This window comes from Cygnus atratus, chromosome 5, assembly GCF_013377495.2.
Source record: "Cygnus atratus isolate AKBS03 ecotype Queensland, Australia chromosome 5, CAtr_DNAZoo_HiC_assembly, whole genome shotgun sequence".
Taxonomy (NCBI): Eukaryota; Metazoa; Chordata; class Aves; order Anseriformes; family Anatidae; genus Cygnus; species Cygnus atratus.
Window position 1 is genome coordinate 27,788,006 of NC_066366.1, and position 19,915 is coordinate 27,807,920.

A 19,915-nucleotide genomic window follows, 5' to 3' on the forward strand; every position below is an offset into this window, starting at 1 on the left:
TGATCAAGTGGAAAAGCTAGTTTATTTAAAAATTGAGAAGTTAACAGTATTTGCCAAGTGTTAATCTACCCCCTCAAGTGCCTCAGCAGAGCTATTTAATGTCCAACGTACCCAGCACTTTGGGTTCCTAAATCCGCACTTGCTCTTCACTGTCAGATTCATCTGGAGAACTAGGTGTTGGGAGTTCATCAAAAGCAGTGTGCGCCCCTTCTCTCGTCTGTCCAAAGCACGTTGCTATCACGTCGACTGCAAGGCTAGCAGTTGCGTTCACTTCCTCTTGAGAAGCTCCAAGCAGTGGGTTGACTTCCACCATGTCTACAGCCGAAAGCATTCCTGTGAAAATTATTTGCAGCTTTGTTACTGTGAAAAAGGGTTAAATCTGTAGTAGGGTTTCTTCTGTAGCCTTTCACTGTGTGTAGCAAGTCTAAAACTTGAACTTGTGACCAATAGTACCCATGCATAAGTAAAATGGGCTCAAGTGAGGGAAAAATTCTTAGATGCAAGTTTGTGGTTTATCTTTAGTTTTCTTACATTGTCACTACCTCACTCATCCATGCTTTTAGCATTCAGGAAAACCAAGTTTGATGTTCCACCTATGTTTCTGAGGTGCACTCTTTTTTAAAATCCTGTTTTCTCCTAATCCACAAGATAGGGGATGTAAAATAATCTTACGTAGTAATTTTTGCCATCCCAGTCATGATTCTGTTGAAGTCTGTTTTCTTTTTCCCTGTACCATCTTTTACTGTAAAGAATTCATTGTTAAAACAAATTAAATGAAACCTTTATGGCAGAAGGAGGAGGATCTTCATATTATGTCAACTGCAGTATATAATTGGTGAAAAGTTGATTTGCTAGCCTCAAATCCTACAATAGGAATTCTGAACTGTTCAAAATCATTTGCATCCTTTTCCCCAGGTGCTCGGTTTTTGCATCTGTCCTAATGTGGATAGGAATAGGGGGGGACAGTATTTTACAAAGTGAACAAGCCATTTGTGGTATTAGTTGTCAATATACATATGCACTTTTATTTACTTTTGGTAAAACTGAAGTTGATTTAAGCTGCTTCCATCTCCTGGGGTATTGCCTAATGGTAGGATTTTTTTTCCCTTAGTAAAGGTTGAATTTACTTTTTAGGCACCTTTGTGATGGGTACGTTCATCATATTAGCTAGTGATACATGAAAAACATATCTAGTATGGGCTGTATGTAGTTTGTCCTTGTCCTGTTTTAGTGCAAAAATATTGATCAACTCTTACCTGTGTTGTGTATTTCCTCTGCGATGTACATGCCTTCTCTGTAAGTTAATCCGCCTAGAACAGGAGTCCCAGTTGCTGGAGCCAGTGAGGGATCAAAAGCATCGATGTCAAAACTCAGGTGAATAGGTCTCTGTCTCCTGGAGACAATAAGACAAGAAAAGCAATGTTAAAACCTTAGACTTTTTCTGCTTGTATTTTTTACTGTCCAGTCTGATCAGCAAAGTAGCGTCATGTTGCACGATGTTAAAGGTCCCTCCCCTTTAAAGGTCCCTCCCCTAAGTCCTACACCATGTCATATATATTTGGGAAATATATTTTTTTTATTCTTTGGATTTTCTGGAACATCTTTTAGCTCAGAACTTTCTCTAATGTGCATTGGGAAAACAGAAGTTTGTCTTTCAGTTTTCACTGAGAATCTGCTCTGAATTGATGTGGCTGAAGATTCGTTAGTTCTGACCATATTATCTGGTACGTCTCCCTGGCTGCAAGAACATAGAGAAATATGATATAATCCAGCCTTCCCTCCTCTTGTTTAGAAAGACAGGTTAAAAGGCTGAAACACGGGTTTGCATGGTGTCTAAGATGGAGAAAGCAACAAAGCTTGAGGATTTCCATAGATCGGTGGTTGAAGGCTCCAAACTCCGCCACATAAGCCTAGTTGATGGAAAAAGTGAAGCATGATCTCAAACCCGAAAGGTGCATTGCTTACTACAGGAAGTCTGGCAGTCTGTGAGAACTTACTAGGACAATGCTTGTCACTCAGATGAGCTGTTAAAGAAGTGGGCTGTGTACTTCCAAAGTACTGCAGATGTTTATCTGGATTAGCAGTTTTGTTACTTGGCACAGCTGCAGCTAGAAAACTTGAGCACACCTTTGGATACAAAAGCATGCAGTTAGGAAGGTTACCCTTCCCAGCTTTGATCCTCTCCCTGTGTCCCTATGCCTTCTAGCATGATTTGTTCCCTGACCTGGTTCAGCAAAATCAAACAAGGTTAGCAAAGACTTTGGTATTGAACTCGAGTAGGGGCGCAGTTTAAGTGATCTTCACTAGTTGAACTGAAAATAGCAGTTATCAGGACAAGATATGTGAGCATAATCTAAGGAAGAAGCCATAAAATGCTTTTACCTCATGTACTGAGGGCTGAATTCAGGTTACTGTCAGTTCACACATTAATATATACACACATGTATATATAAGTATGTGTAATTATTATTAATGTAAATTATATATTAATATAAATAATTTAAGGGATACTCTAGACTCAGAGTGGATTCAACCCTTTTAAACTGCAGCAAAATACAGGATTCCTCAAGAAACAGGACAAATAATACACAACAGGTTCTACTAGTCAACACAGTTGTAGTTCCTCTTGTAGATGTTTGCCAAACACTGTGAAATGGTTGATTTCAAGATGTGTGGAAGTCAAGGACTAAATTCAGTGCTAAGACTTTACAATTTACTGGACACTTTCATAGTTCTGTTAGGCTGCCTTACATCAACAGTGACAGTGACCTTCACCTACGTAACTTTCAGGAAAGTAGATACTCAGTGAGCAGATGACAGAGTAGTTTAAGTGCGTCAGACCCATAGTTTGTTACCTGCGCATCAGTTGTTCAAATGTTCTTTCCATAACTTTCTGAATCCCAAGGCGATCAATATCCCTCATGGAGAAATAGTGGATGTCATAGTTTTTCAAAATATAGCTGTTAGAATAGAATTTTAAAAAAATCATTACTGGCTTAAACTTAAACCTAGCAACCCTTGTGAACAGCCAGATATGAATAGAAGCCCGTGATTTCAGAGTTTACAAAAATCCTTTAAATCAACTTACTATTCAGCAGGATCTACATCCCTCAAACCAATGTACACAATATCTGATGCAGAAAGGCAGGGCTTTAGCCAGGAAAAACCAGGAAGCTGTGGTACCTGCAAAGTTTTGTATTGGATTAGTTTAATGACATATATAACAAACCTGTATTTAATACTTCCCTCAAAAATTTATTTATAGCATCCTTTCTCTGCCTCTACAGAGAAGAGTTCGGCACTCAAGAGTTTGGTTTCCTGATTTAATCCATCCCTGACTATGTCATACCATTTTACCTGAGCTGAATGTTAATGGATGAAGTTTTTAATTTTACATTTTCTAGGCTGAAGAGAGGGAATAAAATGCGCAAATCCACAAGCAATAGCTAATTAGCATCAATGAATATATTGGGAAATTATAAGAAGCTAGATACCCAGATGTATCACTTAAATCATGCACTTAACAATAAAAGTGTAGAGCCAATACAACAAGACTTTGTTTCCCTCCCTCATATACTTTTTAATTACTAATTATATTCTAGTGACAATATTGGAATTTGTTTTTAAAGTCATAACACACCCATAGCTATATGTATTCACATTGGGACTAAATAAGCACTCAGTATAAAATATATATACATATATATATTTGTTACTCTTTGTTCTAAGACATACAAATGTTCACCTTAGGTGAGCTTCAAAATTGACAAGATTTTCTTTTGCTCTCTTTCCTACAGAAGTGGGCACAACTGCCAAATAAAAGTCATCCCCATTAACTTATGGGAAATTAACAAGAAATTCAGCAGCCTTCTATATTAACCTTCTCATGTCCTGGGGATATTTCAAGAAGGCCCATTCATTTTGCATTACTTTGGGACTTCTAGCAAGTTTGCAGAAACCATACAAAAATTATTAGAAAGAGGGAAGAATTTAAAAGCACCAGATGACACTATTCACTTGTAGATAGAATTTGTTCAAATGAATTTGGATGAGAAAAGCAGAAGAGCTTTACCAGGTAACAGCAGTCTTTCTATGCCAGACAGGTACTAATGCAATAATCTGTTCAATAGCCATAAAAACATTCAACACTCTTAATCTTATTTGGAAGAAGCATTCTTCCATCAACACAGCACCCACGAGATTTATCAGGAAAAAAACAAGACAACTACTCGAGTTCCAGAATAAAATCAGGAGTCTGCAGACCTAGTGTCCATTCTCAATGTGCAGTTGCTAATCCTGTTCCCCCTCTCCAGCCTAAACATCAGCAGAAGCAGATTGCGGTAGGAACTTTGATAGAAACAACAAAGGCCCCAGCTATTGGCAAATGCATAGGCTACCCCTGTAGTGTCTCCAGTAGATGCCACAGGTATTTCTAGAATCATCCAGTGGTTTGGGTTGGAAGGGACAATAAAGATCAGCCAGTTCCAACCCCCCTGCCATGTGCAGGACACCTCCCACCAGACCAGGTTGCTCCAAGCCCCATCCAGCCTGGCCTTGAACACCTCCAGGGATGGGGCATCCACAGCTCCTCTGGGCAACCTGCTCCAGGGCCTCATTGCCCTCTGAGTAAAGAATTTCTTCCTAGTACCCAATCTAAACGTACTCTTTTTTTAGTGTAAAATCATTACCCCTTGTCCTGTCACTACACCGATAAAGAGTTCCTTCCCCATCTTTCCTGTAGGCCTCCTTTAGGTACAGGAAGGCCACTATATGGTCTCCCCGGAACCCTCTCTTATTCAGGCTGAACAACCCCAATTCCCTCAGCCTCTCTTCATCAGAGAAGTGCTCCAGCCCTCTGATTATCCCTTCTTGTGCTGGGGGCCCCAGGGGGAGATACAGTCTGCAGATAAGTCCAAAAGGACATAAAGGCCTTGGGCCAACCTACTACTTTTAGCATCTTGACAGCAGCAAAAAACAGCCATGCGCATTCCATATGCCCCGGTAAATGGCTCTTTTTGACAACTTTACCTATTTCAAAGACAAAGACTCTCTCTTTAAAAGCACTTGTAAGCTGGTCCAGCTGTCCTGATTTGCCAGTAGCACTAAGACTAGAGAGGCCAGGAATCATGCAGGAACAGCCCATGTCAGGCCCCAAGGTTGTCAAAACACGCAAGAGCCAAACTAAGCAGAAGAGGCATGCAAGGTACGCAGGAGCCAGCTGTCACCAGAGGTGAGCTCAGCACAGCTCTCACAGGCTCAGCTGGGGGGAGGTTCCCTTTTTTCCTCCTGGTGGTGGAATTGCAGCTGTTGCACAGCCTCGGCACCAACTCAAGTCATTATGCAGACTGGCACCATGGTCAGCTGCCACGTGGACTTGGGTCAGCCCTTGCTTTCTGTACAACCCACAGGAGTGCTAACCCAAATAAAAGCTTTTTCTCATTCTTGGTTCTAAGTCTAGGCATATGTATATATATTTACATGCATTTGTGCGTATGTACATAAATATGCACATATATACACATAAACAATACATACTATTGCTTGTACTCAGATAAAAAAAGGCCTGCATTTGCAATACTTAAGAAAGCACCTCATGCCAGAAAAAGTAAAATGCTCAGAGGATTTCAATGTAGGCTAACTGTACGAGCAAGATACTTACTTTATCTTGAAGCTCTTTCAAGAGAAATGAAAGAGGTTGTCCATGGAGGTTTCCAGACTGAGTTGTAAGAGGGGTGTTGATATCAGCATGCGCATCCACCCAGATCACGCCGAGGTGCGGGCACTGCCGTGCGTGGCCACTGACAGAACCAAGTGCCAAGCTGCAAGTACAGTAGCAAAGTCTTTAGTCAACTGCGCAAAACATTGTCCTTGTTCTGAAGGAGAAACAGGAAGTCTCTGCAACTTCAGACAGCAGCAGTCATGTTTCAACACATCAGGCACTCCTGATGGTGAACAAAGGGCGTGTCCCATACAAACTGCATGGCATGCCCACTCCCAAGTAACTCTACAGGACAGTATTTGTAATGAAAGATTAGAAAGAGCTCTTTTCTCTCTCTCCATCGTCACCCTTCCCATGCTCTAAACTTCAAGCGTTCTAGCGCCAATGATCTCTCAGAAAAATCTAATATACTAACAATCAATTCTGCTGTTCACCCATTTTGCCATATCACTTTCAAAACTAAATTCATTCTTAGATGCCCTACCTTCTTCAACCGATTCTCACACCAAAAGTTAGTGAAAAAGAAGAAAAACAGTCTGACATAACAGCTATGAAAAAGTGGCCTGGGTGTGGGCATTATAAATCAATCCTAAGAGTTGACATCCTGAGAGCAGAGGGTGCAGAACAGACATATCACTAAACATTCAGAGAACAAACAAATAAACCTGCAACAATTTCTAAAAGGACCTGATCACACAAACCTTCCCAAATAGGAAAATTTAATTTGCTATTGTATTTTGTTGTATTATTGTTTTTTGTATGTTTGCAGATTGCTGAAGTCTGGAATTAAGCAGTGCTGTCTTTAGAAGGCCAGGTTTTTATAACTGACTTTTATGTCCCACCCTAAAAGCCCCAGCAATAACATCAAAATGCTACTATGGTACTACCAGGAAATGACCCCCAAGTTATTCTTGCTGTCCTCCTATTTTTTATTTAAATTCTTACATTCCCCTTCAAGCTTCAACCCGCAGCACACACCACTAATTGCTCCTAGTTCGTGAGCTCACCTGTGATCACCTCCTATAGTGACACAGCTGTGTCCGGCAGCTACCGCTCTGCTTACGGCATCAGCCAGCACCTGGCTGGCTAAACCCACTGACCGTGGGTACAAAATCAGGTTGTTGTACAGCTCGTCGTTGGGAACTTGAGTGAAATTCAGATCTCCAAAGTCATACACTTGGCATCCTGGAAGCACAACAGCAAAAGGAGGAAGTGAAGTTAATAAACAAGTGCCCAAAGAAACATTCAAAATAAGGTCCCCTCAAAAATCAGTTAGGCAAGTTTGAAGGGAACAACGGGAAGGGAAATGATTCATTTGAATATTTGCATATCCTTGCAAACAAACATCTCACAACTTTACAGATTAGAAAGCTTAAGATAATATTGTCACTTTAATTTACCAATGATATAGGCCAATCGTATAAAGTCACCTAAAAAAGCAGCTTTGTTTAATTTCATTATTTGCAATTTTAGCACAAAAAAGTATAGTTTGTATTACTGTCTTCCTAATTAGCCAAGCTGTATACAACCTTACATGAGCTTAGTTGCTGAAAGATTGCCTAGGACTACACTTCAACAAATATAGCTGAGTCCTAAATGGTATTCTCCATTTTTGAACCCCATGAAAATCCAGGCACAAGAGCATCAAGTTAACAATAAAGGAACTTTTCCTAAAGAACTCCTGAGCAACTAGTGTCTCATAAGAGAACCTGACTATTTTCTTAATGCAAGATGTTCTAGATGACATTTTAATTCTGGGACTTTTATCTCAACCCTCTTTTGAGATCCTGGCGTTGCAAGTTACGACTTAAATGACTGTTGAAACATGACAACATTCTTGATCTTTAGAAATTCCTGTTAAGAATTTCTCTCTATTTACTCTAAAAACAAGTTCCTTCAGAGATTAGGAAACAAGGGAACATTTTTGGGTGCATTTCCCCTCTCCCACCCAACAGAAAAAAAGTTTACTTTAGTTGGCTGCATCTTAACTCTTTTCCATACACATCTTGGAGCTCAACCTTTGAAGTTCTGCTGCCCAACACCATGTGCTTTCATAACAGTCTTTCAGATCTCAGAGGCCAGAGCCTCAGTTTCAGATAGGCCTATTTGCTGCAGGCACTGATGAGGACTGTAAAAGGTATTTACAGCTACACCAAAAGTAATACCAGTCGTGCCTCCCTAATTTGTTCCTCAATCAGTAGAGTCTGTTCACAGTTCAAAGCATCCAGGCGACAGCTCGACATTTTGCCTTTAGCCATTCAATGCCTACCAAGGAGCTTTGAAAAATTAAGGCAAGCAAATCACTGTGAAAAAATATCCCACTTGGGACTGTGTGATCTCTGCCTCATTTCCATTAAACCATTACCTTAATGTCTAAGGAAAAGGCTCTGTGAGTTTCCCTGGTGGAAATAAGATTAAAGTAGCATTAACAAAAACATGAGTTTATCATCATTTGAAAGGATTTTGGACTGATGAACAGAACAGAGGAAGAAGGTTGTGTCACTTGTGAGAATTAGGCTACTGGGAAATAGGCAAGCATATTTTCTATGGCAAGGCCATACGTGGACATATATTTGCTAGGAGAGGACATGGTAGCTAAGCACAGGTACTTGACAAAGGATTAAATGAACGCAGCGTCAGCTAGTCTACAAGAAAGCACATTATCTACAGATACTTAAAGCAATAAGCTGGACCATGACATACCACTGCATGGTTATCAAAAGACATCCCAGGCATACACAAGATTTTTTTCCCCACCCTCAAGCAATACCTAAATAGCCAGCAGGACAACAGCTCTGGAATTCTGAGCTCATGTTTTTCAGATTTCAATGTGCTATCTAATCTTAGTGACTTTGCCATTCATCATACATATCTCAAAGATCTCTTTTTTTCTTTTTCCTTTTTTTTTTTTTGTGTGTCTTCCCTCAAGACCACTTCTGAGGCCCATGCATGCTGTTGTTCATTTCAGTATTAAAGGTTTGATGAAAGTACCCAGGTATGCTTAGAAGACAAGTTTTGGGAATAAGACTTCAAGGCACTGCATTAGTCAATAGGTATCAAGAGCTTTAGAAGATGCTGTACAAGTTAAAATTTTCCACAGCCCTTTCGTTTAATAACCGCTGACATCTGGGGGGAATAAATCTGCAATCGGGCAGCTGTATTCATTGACAGCACATTAAATACCACATAACAGAGAAAAGGACTGCCACATAAGGCTTGTTCTCTTACAGGACATAGGGCACATCACAATATTTTTACCCATTAAAGGGTGAAAGAGAACAAAAGGGAACTATACCATGAAGTTGTATCTCTAGATCAGTGTAAAACAAAGAGCCAACCATGCCATCTTTCACAGCACTTTAAGACTCTTCAGGGTATCCTCAAAGCAGGACGAACATGCCAGATAAGACACGTTTAAAGGAATATCACTTATGCTCAAGATTTTTATTTTTCCTTCTTTACTCTTCCCAACACTATGTGTAAGGCAGAATAACCTGGTTCAGTCTCTGAATAAAAAAAAAAAAAAAACAAAAAACAAAACATATGTAAGTCATATGAACCCAATGGTGATTGTAAGAAACAACTGGGATATATCAGAGATTGCCACACAATTTTAGGGTCAAGAATTCTGGGAACTTGTCCACGTTTTGGACAAACAGTACTCCTACACCTCCTGTATGAAGATGCCTCTATTTCTATAAAAAGCAGAATGTCTATTAAAGACAATAGATGCCATCTTCAAAAGTTTATTGTTGTTCACATGGAGTTCATAAACCTTGTATCAGCTTCTTTTCTCAGCTTTGTGTTTCCCTCTTATTTAGGCCCACTGTGTTTATATACTTGCAGAGGATAGCTCAGGCTTCCCTGGGTGACTTAAATGGTTTCAGCCAGCTCTCCCATGGTTATCTCATTAGGATACAAACAGACAATCTCAGAAGTAAGCGCTAACTGGATCCTAAAACTTGAGTATCTTCTCTTCCTACTATATATAGTGTATATATGTACACATACAGAAGATTTTAAAGAGCATATAGTATCTAGATTATGTTTATATTTTTTTAATATGCTTAGAGTTTTGAAAGCTATGATTGAACAACCCTAGTGGAAGGTTTAATGAATGACAGAACAGTACATAAACCATGCATCCTGAGGCGATTAGAAGTATGTGCACATGTACTTTTTAGGAATGAACAGATAAAGAAATTAAAAACTGGCATGTGCATTTGTCTTAGTGCTTACTGAACAATGCAAAAGAATCCATGTCAAATTGTCAGGGCTACTAAAGTCTTTTCTTCAGTTCTCTTTGAGGTGTCTTTGATAGTCTAATGCTTAAAGACCTGAATTACTTGCCACATGATCTGCCTGTACATAGTTTTGATTTAAGGAAGTTTAAAAACTAAATCTTTCTCAACTGAATTTTGCTGCCTAACAGAAGTTACTAGATGGATAGACATGCTGTAGTGCAGTGCAGTCTAGTGTGTCGTGCTGTTATTTGGCTATTAATGAAAAAGTTGCATAATTCACCACCCCTTACTTTCTTTGGTAGTTGGGCTACTCTGTTTTAAGATACTAATAGCTATAAACAAACAGCTTTTTAGACCAGCATGGGAAGTTAACAGGAAGAATATATGTGCACCTTTTGAGACACAGGTGATCCAGGTTCTCAGAACTGGAGAAAGATGTGGGCAAACAAGAAAGCTAGCTTCCTTACATTCATTTAAAACACAGCATGCACACTGTTTGTCAGTGCAGCTGGTCAGGTCTGGTCAGAAACAGTAGGGTACCTACTTCAGTGATCAAAAGTATTTGTTCTACCATGTGAAACTTTGTTTTCAAACAAAAAATAAAACACGGGAGAAAGTTGGGCTGTGACCAGCAAATTCATTGCATCTGTGACATAATCAGGTTACATAGAATGAAACCAATTTCTTTTCCCCCACCAGCTGTGGGGACTTGCCAGCAGGTGTTTTTGTTTCAGACATAATTGTATTATCTGTCAAAGCCACACAAAAAAGTATCAGTTAATAGGAGAGATGAGAACTCCAGTTGCCCAGGCTCTAACATTCCATCCCCCCGAACTATCAATAACAGCTTCATGGATGTTACCTCCTGTCTACCAGTCTCTACCTTAGCTTTTTTTTTTTTTAAACAGAAATCAGGGAAATGTCATAAAAAGCTCAGTTCCTCCACCCTCGTTACCCACCCATTTTACTAGTTTTACAGTAAAAAGCAGCATCAAGTTAGTTTGTTTTTAAAAAGTAACTTCAAGCAGAAATACTTTCAAGCTAAGATTCTTTTGGAGTTAGGCTTTCTTTTTAGATGAAGCAGTACCATTCAGTACTTAAAAACTAACACCACAGATGTTTGCTAGTAACTAAAGAATATTAAATTAAGTATGATTAAAAGAAGTCTTTTACTGCACTTCAAAGCTCTAACAGAAGATATTTTTCATTTTGATGTAATTTGTTCAATTAATGAGTGAATTACCAACACTGCAGGAAGTGTTTAACCAAATCCATACAACTCAGCTTTATCAGCACGCTTGCTCACTACCCATTTTAAAAGATCACCTTTTCAAGCGAGGGATAAAATGGCTTGATTCAACTTGTGCTGTTACAGGAGCTTGAAAGAGGTATTGGGGAGATGAAGGTGTCTGTCTGAATATGAGCACAGTATAATTGTATAACTGTACATACTAGCACACAGTCCTTCTGCTACTATCAAGGATTGTGTGAAGACAAACATCTCTTTTCTGCAGCTGAAGAGTACAATCCTTAGTGGCTCATTTCCCCCTATCAGGTTTTCAGTCAGCAGAGCTTCTTGGGTGCGCATTTCAGCCAAAATGGAACATTAGCTTGAAATATTTTGTACAGTAGATCCTTCCTAGCTCTACTTCTTTTGAGCAAGACAGGTTAGGAAAAGGTCATATAGGCATTCAACCAGCAGACAAGGGGATAGACGGCAGTCATTTCTTCAGCTTACACAGCCAGAACCAGAACTTTAACTGGTAAAGAAAAATCAGCATTTTTCAAGATTAGGCACCTAACTTGTAATTGGAGAAGGGAGGGGAAAAAGTAGAAATACAAAGTAAAAACATACTTAGGAAAATAGTTTCCTGCTTGCCTTTTCAAATAAGCTAGCAATGTAGCACTGTAGCACGAGGGCTCAACCCAATGATGCTTACAACTAGAACATAAGGTACTGTTTAGCAAGCTATCTGGCAATGGCCATGTTCATTTCCTATCATCTTAAGCGCAACGCAGGTCTTTTATTAAGCATTCACAGCAGGTAGTAGTTACTATAGCAAGTCATTTCCCAGCACAGATTTAGAGAAAATTGTTCTGTAAAAGCAGATGACTCAAGTCTGGGAGCATTTAACTGAAAAACATCTGGGTAGCAGCAGGGAAAGCCTCCCCATCCTCTTTCTACTAGGATGCTGCACCAGAGCCATAGGCAGGAATTTGACAGAAGGGGATCCAGCTTGCAACATCCAGGCTGGCTGCTGACATTGCCCAATGGCATGCTAGTGTAATACACTTACAGCGAGTCTCCTAGGCAGCAAATGGGAACTGAAACAAAAGCATGTGGAACATGAGGTAGAAGTGATCTCTTGATACAGCCGTTTTACTCTGGATGTTTGTGGACTAGAGGAGGGAAGAAATAAATTAATGGCAAAATTTAATCTGGAAACCCAGAAGAGGAGAGATGTAAGTAGTCCAGCAGGATTAAGAAACACCACTGTTAGCACATCTCACTTTGTGCTATGTGTTATATAAAACCACTCACATGAAAGCATCACTCCTGCTTATGCAACAGAGCCATTTTCTCAGATTACGGCCTCCTTAGCACAGAAAGGCTTTTCAGGAAGCAGGGGGTATTATGAACAATGTTTATAGACAACATTTTACTTCCTACGAATAAGAAGGACTACAAGCTGTTACCATCCTTTTCAGTATACGCTCAATGACTCACATGGACTTTACTTCGTAACCCCTTCTCTGAGACACAGGCAAAGTGTTGCACAACAGCAAACAAATGACTGGTTCATTATGACCGGTGCATTCTGAAGCCTATTTTAAGACAGTTTTAACCCTCCAGATTCATCTGGGAAGTGGGTATGTAAGAATAACTACGTAAGCAAGGGCATACTTTTGTTTTATATGAATGAAACTAGGCTAGCAAGGTTCCCACTACAAGGGACTAAAGCTCCAGCAACGTAGTTTAATCATAAACCCTTTTGCTTTGAAGCTCATCACGCACTGTCTAATTCTCTTTAATACATATCTGCTGGAAGAAATCTCCTATTAACTGCAGACATTTGATGGTTCAATGGTTTTCAGCTACAAAATTTCACTGAGGGAAGTTCATGTCTCAGGAATTTCTACCCTCCTTTTGGCATTCAGACAGGTCTGGTTTTAGACAAAGTTTCTGTATCAGTACCTGTTTAAGAGGCTTCTGCTCATCCAGTAACAACAACAAAAAACAAACTCAACTCCAACTGCTACCCCAAGTCTGAATTAGTCTGAAGATGTCCTTTGTATACAATTAGCCAAGAAGTATTTTTCCAACCCCAAATTAAGCAGCTACCTCAATTCCCTTTGATACCTTTATAACTTTAATCACTTACGAAATCCAGTACACTTGACCTGAAGAGGTCTTCAAAAACGTCAGCATCAGGTGTTGAGAAACATTTGTACTGTGGCTTGCATCAGAGAGGAGACAAGGCTGCAGCTATTGTGCTCTGTCACTCCATTGACAAAGCCCAGCACAGTTCCACTTCCCTTTCAATGAGCTTAACCCAGAAACAGTTCCTGACAGTAAAGAAGCGCTCACAGACATAGGATGTCATAATACCAAAACAGCTTTCCTCCACCAGAAGCTCCTCATGCTTTAGACTGTTGCAAAAGCAAATAGTTGTTTTATTAGTTAACCCCTTAAGGTAACACAAGGACAGGAGAGCAGAACATATTAGAGCTTATTGAAGGTGTCTCCCTCCCTTTCAGCTACTACCGAAACTAGTATCAGACCAGCTCGTTTCTTTATACTATAGTGACAGATTTCAGATTTTGCATTTGATGTTGGTGCTTCATACTCTGCTTTTCACCAGATAGTTTTTATAACTGAAATGTAAGATTTCCATCTGAAAGTAATCCTCCATATCATATCCACACAAGCACATACCTATCATAGGTGCCTTGTTCTTGTGAGTCCACAAAGAGACGGAGCTATAGTTAATAAGAAAGCAATAAAGTATTCCATGCACTGTAAAGCAGATCAAAAAACAATTCGTTATCTAGTTTTTCCAATCATCTCTGTTCATCCCTCCCCAATAACTCCTCTCCTTCAACACCATTCATAGTAAATAAATATATATATATATATAAAAAAACAGATTGTGGATTGGAATAAGTGCAGGTAAGAGCTGAATTTCTTCACTCACAGAATAAATTAAGCCATGCATTAAAACTGATTTTGTAATACAAGGATGCAGGGCATCACCCATAGAACTAGAAGAAATACAAAGCCTCGAGAAACTCTGTTCTTTGATCATCTCCGTTTACTGCAAGACTAAGAAGAAATAATTGATTCAAGCTTCCTGATCTGCATCAGTTTAGCTTTAAACGCCTCTAAAAAATTAACTAGTATGATGAACAATTAAAATTGAAGCACCTTGTGTGCTTTAATCTAAGTTCACTAAGTTTCTTTTGAAGCCTACTTAATGGATAACGTACAACCTGTAATATGCATCAGCCAAATGGAGGTGGGAAATCAAAAACTGCCCAAGGGCTTTCCAGACTGAAGAAAAAGTAGTAGATGGTGTATTTCATCAGTATGGGGAAGGGAATAGGATTGCTGACCTATCACAAGGAACGCTTAAGCTCCATGTACTTTCACTGCTGATGTTTCTCCAGTAACTTATAAGACTGATATTTGCATGATTACCATTAAAGTGTCCATCACTTAAAAGGATGGACCGTAACTGGTGTCAGAGCACACTCCCCTACTTCCAGCTTAGCTTTCTGTGCTCAGGGCCAGCTAGCGGATACGATCTGTTGCAAAACAGCAAGAGCATATTAAAGTCTTAACGGATACAAGCAACTCTGCAATATCTTAGTCATATTTACTGGATGGGCTGATGAAAATTATTTTCTTAACACTGCAGCTACAGCTCTTACCAGTCTGCCTCTGCTGAACCCCAGCACTAGTACTTACTATCCATACCTTGGTGCACAATTAAAAGACTATTTATCTTCCTCTTGAAATTTTCACCTGAGAAGATTTAGGGTGAAAAAAAGGAGATATGTAGAAGCTGCTTCATGATTTATAATCAAGGCAGAAACTAACCATAAGATCATCTGTTGGTGAGACAGAAGAGTTAAATTGCTTTTTAAAGGAGCAGATGTCAGCAGGAATCCATTGGTTTTAGGCAAAGCAGGAGAATATCTCCAGTCACATGGGGATTAGCAGCCCCTTTCCTCCTTTAGAGGTTACTCCTTAAGTTTCACTACACTGACCTCCTGCATCCTATTACTGGAGAGCTTTGTTCCTGTGAAACAAAAGAACAGTAACATGATGGTTATTCTCTTGGACAAGTCTAATCTGTTTCTGTCTGTAGGCCACATGCCTCTGCAGTCTACCAACTCATCAAGCAAGCAACTCAGTTCCAAACTTTTAAAATCTATTCTAGAGTAATAAAAACCCAAGTCTGACTAAACTCAGCAACCCAGCCACGTGCAGCTCTAAATAGATAAGTAAACCTAAAATAAATCAACAGTCAACATCCATGAATGAAGACTTGGGAAGAAATTTTATACTAGAATTGTTTCCATGTTAGCAACAGCAAGGATGCTCTAAGTCACCTCAAGGACTACAGTGATTAACACAACAGCTACTTATAAAATCTGAGTGGTCCTTTTCTCTTCCAAGGAAGGGGGGGACCAGGCAACACTCCAGATTTAAGTTGGATCAGATTGTCTGCTTAATCTACAGTAGGCGTGAGAGGTCCAAAAAACTCTTAGAGAAGAATTCACAAACATGACTTCATACTTTGCATCTTCTGTAGCTTAGGTCAAGCTCAGAACTGTATGCCCTGTCCTCCTCCACACCCCAGAGTTATGAATCTCTATTTTCATATTACATATTTACTTCTTTGGCAAGATTGAAGAGTCCTTTAAGGTGTTAATATTTTAGTTTCCCTTCGGAAAAGGAACAAGGCCAAAAGACAGACATCACCAGAGTGATTAAGAAGCCTTGCAGGCTTAGTCAGTTATACTTTAAATTATGCTTGCTACAGACTTGCACACCCACTGTTTTTGGCTTGGGAGTTGGATTCCTGCTACATTAGCTCTGAGTACACCTCAAGCTACTACCACCATGTAACAGCATTTGCTGTGCTTCTAACGAGGGGATGGACAACAAGCTAGTGGCTCAGGTTCATCTCTGACAGTCTGATACAGGCTAGTGATACCATCTGCCCCTCAGCTCACTCCTTGAATTTCAGCCTAAGCATAAACAAGCTGTTCAGCAGCAGTCATTATCCTAGGTGGCCAAAAAAAGATATCACACCATGTGACTACAGCCACAGTCTCTTTCAAGGAAGGGATCCCCCAGGAAGTAGCAAGTAGAGCAGCAGCTCAGGAGACTGCAACAGAACTATTAAAGATCAGATATTCGGACAGAGTGAGAGGAACAGATTTTCGCCACCCACCCACACAATACAGTGCTAAAAGGATGAACAAAAGATTATGGTGTTCTCACTCTTTCTGACGTACCTTTAACACTATCAAATGAAGGTATTAAATCAGCTATACAAGCATAGAAAAAGCCATGCGGTGCCTTGATATTCAGAGTACTGAAGCATAAGGCTAAAACAAACAAGTGGTGCATGCACCTTACTACCAGAATGCTGCAGTTCTAAAGCAGACTTAAGAGCATCTTCATTTTACACAGATCAAATTGAATATACAGATGGAAAGTGAGCAAGTTGAACCTTACAATTTCAGGCAGATTCTATTCAGAAATCTCTTCCACTTGAACTGAGTGCAATTTTATTTAAGAGTCACTACATGCAGATTTCATTATAGGAATGCTGCCTCCTTTTCTCCATCCATAATTGCTCTGACTGCCCTGAATCCACCTTTCCTTTTCCGCTGGGAAGCATCTCCCCATCGCTGGCCTCATGCCCAGTTCCAAGCTCGTAATGACAGACACACCGCAATCACATCTATAGCAATCTCCAACATCCCTGCTGGAGCCCCCTCCAGGGGCAGGGTGGGGAACACTTTCTGTGGACACAAAAGCTTCAGAACTAGCCAACACATATAGAATAGAAGCCCTATATATTAGGCAGACATTTATTTTTTAATGAGAAATCTGCTCTGCTGCAGTATTACCTACCTGCTCCTGGAAAACAAGCAACAAGGTCCCATGAAAACAATTCTTTTAACAGAATAGATAACTACAAGACTCTACAAGATTCAAGGTAATAATGATAAAACCATTGTTCTACTGCCTTCTTCTGTAGATAAGAGAAAGCATTGTGTTAGAAAAACGAAGACAAAGAAAAAAAGCAGCTAAAGTTTTAGAGCCAGTTCAGTGTACCACAGGAGGCCAACCAGCAGCATTATCACATTACTACAGGCAAAGCTTTCCTGCCAGCCTCCCCAAACCAGTACTTTAAGTTTCCATGAAAAACAGATGTGCACAATATAAAAGGCTACCCAGTAGCTTCCTCCTCCATCCAAACACCTAACCCTCAAGCAGATTGCCTTTGTAACATAGACAGCTGTGTATGCTGGTGACTGCAATTGCTTCAGGATGGGCCCTCCCAGCAGGATCTGTTACAGTTTGTGTGCCATCTGAACCTGCTCGGATGAGAGCTGCAGGGAATTTAGGCAGCAGTATAAACATCAACACCAACTGAAAAAACCTATCCCAGTGGAAGAATACGTCAGTAACATGAAGCTGAAAATGCAGGAGGAAGAAATCCCAGTCTTTAAAAAAAATCTTAAGGGAAGAACAATAGAATATTTCCATGTTCATCACTGATTAATTAATAAGCGGTCCATAAGCAACTAAATAAACAGTGAAAGTATTCATCACCTTCCCCTGATTTTTGAGTTTAACTAGATTCATTTCTATCCTCGCATTTTTTGTTACTGGAACCCAGAAAGGGCTCATAGCTTCCTTTCTGCTCACATTCTCCAAGTTTCTACTGGAACGAGTTTGTGTCATGCAAATGAGTTTTTTTTTTAAAATAAGGATTCTTATAAAATTGGAAGTATAATAGCTAAACTATTTGAAAGAAAATGCCAAGCCTTCCAGTACAGAATTCTATCATCAGTTGCTAAAAAAAGCCTGCTGTCTACCTTCTTGCCTGGAATAACGTATCCTTTCAGACCTGATAATTTGTCAGTTTTCATTACCTTTAAGCTCAGTAACATCTAGACCTGCCTTTATTCCAGCGTATAAGAACTCTTTTGGACACCCTCTATTTTTGGTGGGGTTACAGATCATATTCACTGTGAATTCAAATGCTGCCACAGATACGCAGGGGGTGCCGAGACACGTATCTCAACTTTGCACAACACAAAAGAGGAAAGGCTCATCTACTCATTTGATCGCAAATTGGGGTTTTCCAGCTCGTGAATCATGAAATATGCACAGGAAGCCCACAGGGCTGCGCAGAACAATAGCCTCCATTTTAAAGGTCTCATAACTCAGATTAAGTTTGCCAGAGGGTTATTAAGCAATTATCTTTTTTCTTCATGCATCTAGATTCTATTAGCACTAACCACACGCACAGCAGATAAGTTCTTTCTGTTGCTGGTCCAGCTCTGCAGTCCATCACCATACAGCTTTCAGCGATGCTTTCTAAATTAAGGATTCTCTGGGACAGAATTTGGTTAAGTTTCTCTCATGTAACGTTTCTAAAAACCGTGATACTGTATTCATCAGTTTGCAGACACAATAGATGGGAGAAGTTGAAGCCTGAATAAAGGCTTGAATTTCGTTAACCATCGCTGCTGGTGATGATGATGAAGACCACCACCTTTCCATTCGTACAGCCTTACACTCAGTGCTTACAAAGGAAAAGCGAATCTGGAGGTTTCTCCAGAAAGTTCTGCATCCCATCACTCGGGAGCATACAGCTGCCTTACGAATAAGCTTGGTAACCGCGATGGACAGAAGAAAAGACACAGCGTGAGAAGCGAGGACCACGCCAGGCCGCTCCCCCCGGCCCCCCAAGTGGCCAAACGCGGCCCCCCCGGCCCCCCCCGCCCCGGGGTCGCCCCGCGGGAGGGCCGTGCCCGTCCCCGCGCCTCACCGAGCCCAGCCAGCCGCTCCAGCAGCCCCGCGGCGCGGACAGCGGCGGGGCCGTGGTCCACTCCGCGCCGTTTCTGCGGGACAAAGAGAAGGCGAGGCGTTACCGAGGCGTCACCGGCCGCCCCCTCCCCAGCCTCCCCTCCCCTCCCTCCGCCGCCCGGCCCGTCGCCCACCTGCCCCCGGGAGAACGGGGCTCCCACCACCGCCACCGAGTGCGCCTGCCTGGGCCGCTGCAGCCCGGCGGGGGCCGCCTGCCCGCGGAGGAGCCGCACGAAGCCGCCGCGCAGAGCCATGGCGCAGGAGCCGCGCAGCCACCGCCCGACGCCGGCCGCCGCCGCCGCGCTCCTCTTAAGCCGCTCCAGCCCCGCGCGCGCCGCCGGCGCCCCGCCCCCGCCCGCACACCCCCGGGCCGCCCGGCCAACGGCGGCGCGCTCGCGCGGAGGTGTGTCCCGCCCCCCCGGCCCCGCGCGGCCGCGGCCAACGGCTCCGCCTCCCCCCCCCTCCCCCCACGCCGGCCCTGAGGTGAGGGGGCGCGCGCCCCCCCCGCCCCTGCCCCTGCCGGCCGTTAGCGGCCGTTAGCGCCCGGCCCCGCGCGCCGCCCCTCACCTCCCCTCACGACCCCGGCCCCGTCAGCTCCTGCCTGCCTGCCTCGGCCGCCTCACCTGCGCTTCACGTGCTTATTCCCTCTTTAAAAACCGCAGCTTCATCATTCTTTTTTCCTCCCATGTAAGCGTTTTTCACCCTTTTATCCCCCATCTCCGCAGTCCCTTTGCCCGCCAGGTGTTTTTTCCTCTGCTGCCTCAGCTCACCCTTTGGAGCCCCGGCCCACCCCTCCCCTTGGCAAGGTGCAGGACAAGCCGCAGGGCCTTC

General features: G+C 41.7%; 1 protein-coding gene across 1 annotated transcript; it reads right to left on the reverse strand.

The window, feature by feature from the left end:
* Positions 1 to 4: 4 nt before the first annotated feature.
* ARG2 (arginase 2) lies at positions 5 to 19,395 on the reverse strand. Its single transcript, XM_035540017.2, has 8 exons — positions 19,219 to 19,395; positions 19,047 to 19,119; positions 6,727 to 6,904; positions 5,660 to 5,819; positions 3,089 to 3,183; positions 2,856 to 2,960; positions 1,257 to 1,393; positions 5 to 333 (listed from the first exon to the last, which is right to left on the reverse strand). The coding sequence occupies exons 1-8, from the start codon at positions 19,336 to 19,338 to the stop codon at positions 128 to 130; spliced, it is 1,074 nt and encodes a 357-aa protein (XP_035395910.1). The 5' UTR covers positions 19,339 to 19,395; the 3' UTR covers positions 5 to 127.
* Between the last annotated feature and the right edge of the window lie 520 nt (positions 19,396 to 19,915).

Coding starts and splice junctions, on each gene's coding strand:
- ARG2 (XM_035540017.2), bottom strand. CDS start 19,338: ATGGCTCTGCGCGGCGGCTTCGTGCGGCTCCTCCGCGGGCAGGCGGCC. Junction 6,905..19,046: donor GGAGCGGCTGGCTGGGCTCG/GTGAGGCGCGGG, acceptor TTGTGCTTCCAG/GATGCCAAGTGTATGACTTT. Junction 5,820..6,726: donor ACTATAGGAGGTGATCACAG/GTGAGCTCACGA, acceptor CTGTACTTGCAG/CTTGGCACTTGGTTCTGTCA.